The 10,000-nt window shown below is 33.8% G+C and overlaps 1 protein-coding gene across 1 annotated transcript in view; it reads left to right on the top strand.

The window, feature by feature from the left end:
- Malrd1 (MAM and LDL receptor class A domain containing 1) overlaps positions 1-10,000 on the top strand; it is a 665,455-nt gene that overhangs the window by 572,884 nt on the left and 82,571 nt on the right. The window contains exon 35 of the mRNA XM_034509650.2: positions 1,687-1,753. Coding sequence (XP_034365541.1) covers positions 1,687-1,753 — 67 coding nt within the window. The remainder of the gene's footprint in view (positions 1-1,686; positions 1,754-10,000) is intronic.

Consider the following 10,000-nt stretch of genomic DNA (forward strand, 5'->3'; position numbering starts at 1 on the left):
TAACCATGAAACTGTTTCAACTTAAGAAGCTTAATTGATTATAAATTCTTATAGCACTCATCCCTCTGTCACAGTCTTAGCCTATTCCTTTAGTAAGCAATGATCTCTTTGCTTATTATTACAAAGGACTCTTAACTGTATTGGTTTTATTCTCCATTTCTTCTTTACTAAATAGACTGGTGCCAATGTTCCCTTTCTAAGCATGACTTATGCCAGGTCCTTTCTTAACATCCTAGTTTCCATGAGTCTACATGCTCTGAGATCCTGTATATATGACTCTTACATTATCACAAATGCAACCAGGATGAATGTTCTCCATACTGAATTCATTTAAGCCTAGCAGCCTCTATGCTACAGCACACAGCATGTGGTTGCCACCATAAGTGGGCACTGACTCTAAAGTGCAGAGCATTCTGTGATTTTGCTAAGGTCCCATCCTTGTTGCTCCTCTCAATTTTCAATGTCCATCTAAAATGCTACTGTCTGCAGAATTTATTGGTGTTTCTCTCACTCTTTTGCCTGCTCAATAAGCCTGGACCGTCATGGAGGCTCCAGTCCTGCATATTTTTATGATGTCATCAGTTATAAAACAAATACTGTAACAAGGTGATCTCAGACATCCTCAACAAAACTTTAGAAGAATTCTGTTTTTACTTCTGTTTACTAGAAAGGAAACACACAAAGATGTTAACAACATTCTCAATATTAGTTGAGCTAAGATTTCAACTCAGATGTCTGGAACTAGTAATGAAAGCCTCATCAAGTGCATTTCATTGCTAGTATTATTCCTTATGACATTCCCAGCATCTAGCTCAGTGTCAGATATTTAACAGATGGTCAGAATAAAATTGTTACATTACTATATTAAAACATAAAATTGATAGAACTTTTCATCAAGAATTACAGTTACAATATCCTAAGCAGGGTGGAATGGTATCCTGAAAGAATGGCTATATATATACAAATTAAAAAAAAAAAAAAAAAAAAAAAGATGGGAGAAGCAAGCTGGAAACTTTGAGAGAACAGAAATGCAGGCCAGGGTTGATGCATCAGGAAAACATGGACCACAGAGAGCTAAGGACAAAAAGTGCTTCTGTAGTAGAAAATACATGAAAATATATGGCTTAAAATTTTAAAGTATTTACACTGTCTGCAGACTATCTTAGAAAGTACATGTCCATGGTAAAATAGAAAGTAATGCCTGCAATGACAGAGCAATGCCTGGGGTAATGGAACAATGTGAGCTATGTTGGCATCACTCATAGTCACAAAGGCTAGGCATATGTATGCACAGGAGAATCAGCCCACCCATGCAGAACATTAATCTGCCATAATTCAGAGACTTCTAGGGCACATCAAGAGATGGTTCAGTAAACACTAGTATGGTCAAAAACTGTCTTGCAGACATCTCAGAGATAAATAGACTGTACTTAATCTAGGGTAAAACATCTTCTTTTACAGTAAGTCACTCAGATACATAGAGAGCAACAACCATCTAGAACACCAGGGAACCCTAGTCAGATTGGAAGTGAGTGTTGTCCACATGAAGAATTTCTAGTTTTTAGTAACATGGAAGCTGGTTATCCTCAGAGATAAAGTTTAGAACAATAGCTGATACTAATATGTCCACCTTCCTTACAAGAATGTTTATAATTAACTGTGGCATTTTTGATGCTTCTTTTTCAGAGTGTCCAATACATTATTGCAGAAATGGTGGCACTTGTGTGATAGAGAATATTGGTCCCATGTGTAGGTAAGAACATTACATAATTGTTTTTAACTTTTATGTCAGTTGCATACTTATTTGTCTCAAGGCTTTAAATATTAGAGCATAAATGAACATATGATTATCCAGGTAAAAATACTGGAATATGAAACTAATATACAACTTTATGCACATGTAAGATTTTAAAACATGAATATATTTCAAGAAATGTTGAATATTTGATGCAATTTTACATGTTTTCATCATTTTCTAGCATGTGGGATGCAGCATTTTAAAAACATGTATTACCTGCATTTGATGTTTATGTTTTCAAAAGATATTTTTGTGTGTGTTTTTTGAGTCTCACTCTGTAGCCCAAGCCAATCTTGACCTTACCATGGTCCTCCTGCCTCAGCCTTTCCCGGGGCTAAGTTTATAAGTGTGAGCCACCACACATGGCTCAAAAGGAGTTTTTCTGGTACAGTTATCTAATTTCATATGACTTTTGTTGTTGCTACTTGAAGAATCAGTGAGTTTAGTCTAATGCCTGTAATTTTACTGTCTTTTATTTCAAATCCCATATTTGACTCTCCTAATAAGAAAGAATAAAATTAATTCATAAGTAAGGCTATCTTCTGACTTGCCAATGGATGTTTGTGAGAAGAATAAAGGTACAGATAAAGAATACATTTGCATACTTTGAGCAAAAATAAACAAAAACAGTCCTTGTGAGTTCTTTTGGGAATTGCTCATACTACATATCAAAGTTTTTTTATATTTTTCCTCATCCTGTAGGGAATTATGCAAAAAGTTTCATAAGCTCTAAAGGAAATGATGCATATTGCATTATATTTGTTATCTAGTAGAGCAAAAGCAATATTACTTTGCTTATTGCAAAACCTATTGAAGGCTGATATTCAAATTATAATGAAGCACATAAATATCTAGAAAACACTTACCAATAGCTATTTAAATTCTTAGAAATTTTTGAGTAACACTTATATCTTTGAATAGACAGTTTCTTTCTGTCTCCTGGAGGAGATTATAGAACGCTACCCTTCATTCTAGACCTATTGCCTACTAGTGCATTCTAGGGTTAGGATAGTTACTGTCTTTAGCTGGGTACTCATTAGTGATCCCATCAGGCTCCAACAGATAGCATCAAACCCAAGGTAACAAAGATGATCATGGTCTACAGTCACTAAACTCACTGAGTCTCTAGCAACAACAAAAGTCATGAATGTGGGAAAGCAGTTTGTGTGATAGGTGGGGGCAGAATGGGAGTGAGATTGAGGCATGATGAGAAAGATGCTCATTATACACATATGACATTGTGAAAGAACAAACTCAACACACACTTCAAACATAACAAAACAAATAGACAAAAACAATAGGGGCCTCAGGCCAACTAGGCAGCCTGGAGAGTAAAAGCATTTTATAGCTAGGACTAAGAACCCAAGTGTGATGCAAGTGGATTTTGTTAACTTCCAATATAATCAGTAAAATCATTATGTTAAATTGAAAAATAAAGAATATGAGTTCAAACCTGAACCTTGGGATCCACATGGTAATAGAAAAGAACTGACTCTCTAAAGTGGTCCTCCAATGTCCATACGCTGCAGAAGCATTTGTGAGCACAAACAGAGGCTTGTGTACTCTATAACTAGTGTGTGTGTGTGTGTGTGTGTATACACACACACACATATATATCTTAAAAATAAAATTTATTAAATAAAATTAACAATATACTTTATTATGCACTTTAATTAGATATGGCTTTAACATTGATTAAACTGAATTTCAAGAGACTTTCTTAAAGTGATTTGTCTCTTAAATCCTTAATGCAATTGATTTCACAATTCAGGCTTATACTTTTCCTCATATTATTTAGATGGAAGTTTACCAATTTTATTACTTGATCCAGAGATGGTATATATATATTAGTCATTGCTAAAATCTACCCCAAAGAAACTGAGAAGGCTGCCATATGATGTTTATTGAACAACAGCTAAGTGGACGAAGCTTTTTAATGTCAACTGTTTACAGTGCGGCAGTTTGCAGTGTTGTCCTCTTCAGCCCTGTTGAGCTGGAAAGCTTGCTGGCTTTAGATAGTCTCAGCTGAGCAAGCAAAGAGCTTTACATTCTTGGAAACCTCCCCAAGTACTTAAATAAACTTTAGCAATTGAAATCCAGATGGAGAAGCACTAAATTTATTTCTCTCAATGGCAAAGCTCAAAGGTGGAGGACAAGCTATGATGGAAGACAGAGAGACAGGATTTCAGGAAGGAAACTGATAGAGCAAAGTTTAAGCATCCCGTCAAAGAAGTCTTAAAAGTAGATTAACACATTGTTGTGAGTCAAATACTATTGTCAAAGAAAATAAATTAAAAACAATTATTATGAGCAAATTTACTGTTATATATTTTTTAAATAATATTTTTATCATTGACATTACACATAATTATATCATAGTATAATAGTGTGTTCTGTACATGTTTTGTGCATGTGTCATAAATAAGTATATTGTGCCTGATCTAGTCAAGGGAAGTTTCTAGTAGCAAGTTACTTAAGGACACTAAGGACATCAATCCATCCCAGAGAGCAGGGGTCACGATCAAGTGAGCAAGTGAGTATAGGAACATAGATGGAAAAGGAAGAGAGCTAGGAGTCAGTGTCTAATGGAATAGCTTAGCAAACATCAACAAAAAAGAATACATTCAAATATGTCAGAAATTATTATAACCATAAATATTATAGTCAACTAAAACAGACTATGTCAAAGTAAAGAATTATATATATATAAGTATATATATACTTATATATATATAATTAAAACATAATATATATATATAATTTATATTTTAAACAAGAAATATACTAAGAAGAAAACTGAAAATAAGGGAAATCATAATCAAAGACAATTAGTATATATACTGATTGCAGTGTAAATTGTAGTATAAACTCATTTTAATGGAAACATACTGTGAAATTAAAATTAACATTCTAAAATTCTAAAATGGGCAAAAGCTTTCATGTAACAAATACTACAATAACCAAATATGCAAGACAAAAATTCTCAAATACTCAAAATATTTCATTAAAAAACACTAAAGAAGAAACAAATACTACATATACACATGTTGAGGTTTTGCTTTCTACTATATTGTAATGTCAAGTGTGTGCTCCCAAGATCTAGAGTCTACATGTAGCTTCTATGACCCTGTACCCCAGTTAAATCTGATTGGTAAGTTAAGATTCCAATATCTAATAGCTGAGCAGAAAGACATAGGTGGGGTTTTGCAGGCTTTCAGGGAGAAGACCATGAGAAGAAAAAGGTGCAGGAGAAGAGGAAGGAGAAGTTGCTATGGGTTAGTTGAGCCATAAAAATATGCCCTGAGGGCTAGCTGATTGGAGTTAAGAGACTCTCAAATGAAACATTTTAAAAAGTAAGTAATAACTCAGGGTTAATAAGAGAAAAATAGACTCTCACAACATGGAGGGTAGGCGACTACCAAGCTCTTGTGTGGTTTAAGACTTATTATAGATATAAAGACTATAAATGCATCTTTCTCCCAAGAATTCAATAACCAAGTGGGGTTATAACCTCAGGCCAGGATTGAAATATTTTCTACAACATACACAGCCAATCTAATTTTATAATTTTATGCTTTTTATTGCTTTGTCACAGCAAAGACCCATAAATACTGTGTTCAAAATAATCACTTACTTGACTAAATAATAAACTGTAATAAAATGCTAGAAATTATTGTTCAGCCTATTGTTGATTTTTTTTAAGAAAATAAAATGTCATCAATTAAAAAAAAACAGGAAACATAGAATTAGGGCATTTTATGTAGATAATCTTATATTCAAGTGTCTCTTACTCTTTCAAATCACACAACAAAATGAGCTGCGAAGATGGGACAGAGGGAAAGAGCTGGATGCAATGCTCAGGAGGGCCTGAGTCCAATCAGAGGAAGAAGAGAATCTACACCATAGTATTTTCCTCTGACTTCCTGAGCATTCTCACAGTACTCCCACAACACATCTCACACATGAGTGTGTGCGCACCACGCACACACACACACACACACACACACAAACACACACAATAGCTGGATTTTATAAAGATAAAATACAACACTATTACTCTACCTTTATCATCTTTAAAGCTTGGCAATATTTGAGGATAGATCATGTTTTCTCATTGATATTGAAGATCTTAATGTTCCTTATCTTTTCATGATCCATACATGACAAAAACCTGATGTGGAATCAGCTGTTTGAAGAATGTGCTAACCAAAGAATAAACAAAGCAATGAGTGAACAAATGAATTTCATTTATGCAAATCAGCCATCTATAATTTTTACAGAAAATATCATTATATTAAAGTATGTTCTCAAATGTATTGAGACTTGTTTCATCATAAACCCAATTAACAGTCACAAATGAAATACTGGGGAATTTCTAAGTCAGTAGAAAGAACATACTGAGAAGCACATGATGTGTTTATTATGTGACCAGAAATTACTGCATATTTCCAATGACAGAAGAGGGTGCTCTTAAACTAGGAATATCATTCAACCTCAACTGCCTGGCCCTGGCCACAATGACAATACAAATTTCATTTCCATAAAGCCACTGTTTAAAAACCTCAATTTAGGAACACTGTCCCTTTTCTTCTCTTACCCATATTTTATTGTAAAAAATAAAATGAGGAGAAAAAGAAGAAAATGAAATAAAAACAAACTACTCTAATTCCAAAGAGAATAAGTCCTTTTAAACATTTTGGATTACTTAAACCTATGCACACACACAGCTTTAACTAGGCTATTTAAAGTCTATGTATAAAAGTAGACAACAAAATATTAAGAATCAATTGAAACAAAACGGGATTCTTTGCTTCAACTGCATTGTTAGAATTTTGCAAAAAAAAAAAAAAAAAAAAAAGAAATTAAAAAAATTAAAATGTTCAGTTCTCAAGTCAATATAGATTAAATGCAAAAGTATTATGATACTTTGGGAAAGGGGAAGACTGAGCCAGGAGCAAATGACACAAAGCAGAGAAGAAAATAGTCAGAGGAAGAAGCAGAGGTTGTAATAAAATATGTTTGCATCCTTGAAGCCCCTACAAAGGAAGAAGAACATGTACCATTAAAGTTTTAAAATGAAATCACTGGGCTTTTGCAGCAAGATGCCCATGGTCTCTTGGTGGAAATGAAGATCTTGGCTAGAGAACCAAGAGCTCTGATATCAAAAGCAAGATGGTATGCTCCAGAGGAGAGGGATGTGGTTCCTCATCTAGCTCTTTGTTCTCTTCTGTGCTTCAGTGGCTCTGATGATGCCAAGCTTCCATGATACAGATAGGTCTTTATTACTCAGTCCCATGATTCAAAACACTCTTACAGATACTCCAAGTTGTTTGTTTGTTTTTAAAACTAATTATGTAGGAACTTCATAACCCTGTTTATTAATGTCAGATTGAAGTCTATTTTTCTATGATAACTAAAAATTAATATTTAAAAATGCTACACATTCATTTAAGTTTTAAGAAAACAATTCTATTTATATCGGTAAACTCTCAAATAGCATTGTCTAAAGGACTATTGATTGAAGCCTTATTATAAGTTATAAAAAGCATGAATGCCTGAAATAATGTAAATTCCTGCCTAGAGAACATGAACTGTAGAGTAGTGTGCAATGGGAGTGGGGAGTTATTGAAGATTATTAATTGGGCTAGGGGTACATAAGATCTTATTTAAGGCAGTCTAAAGAGCAATGAAAATTGCCTAATACTAATAAAAATTATTATGCAATTGTTTTTTCCTTTTCCTCAAAAAATAAAAATTCTAATCTAGAGAGTGTGTTATTGTGGAAATTATGTCTAAGTAGCACTTAAGAGTTTTGACCCACCTATGGAATTACATAAGCTTTACATATGCCTATAGGATAGATAAAATCATATCTAACTTGGGTGTTAAAAAATTAGACAGTAAGAGTATAAGAGAGCGGTTTCTGCTACTAAAAGTGTTTACTGCTCTTGCAGTAGACCTCGGTTGAATTCCCAGGGTCCATAGTCATGTGGTATAAAACATACAGACAGATAAAACACTCGTATATGTAAAAATAACATTAAATCTTTAAAAATGATATGGTGGACTAAATAATTTTTCCTGAGACAAAAACAAACAACCATTGGCATTAATGTCACTATTATTCATATTTAATCCTAGGTCTTTGAGGAAGAATCTAGGACTATAGGGTTTTAAATGTGTGGCAGCTTGCCTCTTTGGAGTTTGACTCTGTGACCTCTAATTCTAGAACTGCAAGGTCTTGTGAGTATAGATTTTTATCTAATTTCTGAAATAAGCTAAGATTTATTGTTTTCAGTTGCATGCTGCTCTTGAACACAAAGAGCACTTCCTTCCATTCCTGTAGTGTTTCATGTGACTTTATTAGTTAGGAACATTCTGAAGTTTATTCTAGATCCAGGGTTACTGTGCTAATCAGTTTGTGAATTGTTTATCTACTGTTGTCTTAATTATCTCCATAGCATATCAGTATATTTCTTTACAAGTTGACATGCAGAACCAGTCAACAAAATATAAGACCATTCTCTCTGTTGTTATTTTTTGAAACTCAGTGTTCAAGTGCTTAAAGTTTAAATATATGACCATAGTTACAGGAAAGCATTGCACATGAAAACCATTGGATTCTCCAGAGGATTCTCAATTTGGAGAAGCCAACACTTAGACATTTTTACATAAGCTTGGGAACCATGTTGTTGAACTTTTTTTCAAATTCAATAATTAGAAAAAATAGCATTACATAGAAATAAAAATTACCCAGTTAGCCAAAAGTAGGAATCAAAGATACCCTTCTCTCTCAATTTGCTCCTAATTTTATCTCAAAACTTGGAAAATATCATGACTACCATATAAAATATATTATATTCTTGAATACATTAACAGAGGGGATGAAAGTGTTATCATCATAAATTTGGTATTCATTTTAGATAATGTACATATTAAATAGGTGGATTTAGTCACTTGACAATGTACACCTACATAAAAATATTATGTCCTACACACCAAATGCATACAATATTACCTTTCAACTTAAAGATTAATATTTATTGAAATGTTTTTGTAAAATCATAATAAATGAGTATCTGTCAGGCATTTAGATTGCAATACTTAGTGAAGAGATTTTATCCAAAGGGGCAAGCAGAAAAGACATAGGTGCTAACCATATTGACAAAAAGAAAAGTCACAAATATCTTGCACCTATAGATAGTCTATGCAAATTAAAGAGAATGAGAAATAAGTTTGTCATGATAGCTAGATACAAGATAAATGAAACAGACTGGACTGTGTTGGAGATTGGTTCTATTGCTTTGTTTCAATAGGAAATATGCATGTCCAAAAGTTAAAGTCCTTGTACCCAGTTGGTTTTTGATCAGTCAATAAAGATGCCAGTGGCTAATGGTTGGTTAGAGGGAAATGGAACAGGATCCTTACAGTTTCACTGGCTAGGAACTGGGAAAAGAATATCACCATGATGCAGTGGGATGCAGATCAGATTTAGAGATGCAGGAGAGTCAATGAGCCATGTAAGAATTTGGGTAAGTGACCACTGGCTACTTTCCCGATTGGCCCTGGAGTAGCAGACACAGGATTGGAACTGTCCAACCACTGAGCTAGAGGGCATACTAAAAATAAGCTAATGTGTGTGTGTGTGTCTTTCGTTCATGGATCCAGGGACCTGCTAGGCGAGTGTCTGGAGAAGGGTGGCCTGCAGGGAGCATAAAGCTGAGTAGCCAAACTCCATTCTGTAGGACAGAGTTTCAAAAATAGTAGTAATAATTGAACCAGAAAACTATGGAAGACTCTATTCAGAAACGGGAACAATATCATAATACATGCTCTATTCAAAGCTGTTAAATAATAACACAATTAACCACACAAAGCTGAAAAGTGCAAACAAAGGAACTTTCAAAGATGGCTTCAAAATAGATGAGAAAAAAGTATGCAAACCTCTGTTCAGTACTATCAGTATTCAGTTCCCCATGGCAGTGGGTAAAGAAAAATCAGCTCATTGGACTTAATTAAATCCAGTCAGCATTCTGTGACTGTAATCATTCTTAAAACAAAGAGAAGGATTTAAATGCTTATCTGGAAACTTAAGCATAAAACTTAAAGGCATACCTAAGAATTAGTAAAGCTATCTATGAAATCATAACATTGCAATAAATACTATGACAATGAAAAGGAATAGATAAATGATTATTGGAA

The sequence above is a fragment of the Arvicanthis niloticus genome, chromosome 8 (genome assembly GCF_011762505.2).
Source record: "Arvicanthis niloticus isolate mArvNil1 chromosome 8, mArvNil1.pat.X, whole genome shotgun sequence".
Taxonomy (NCBI): domain Eukaryota; kingdom Metazoa; phylum Chordata; class Mammalia; order Rodentia; family Muridae; genus Arvicanthis; species Arvicanthis niloticus.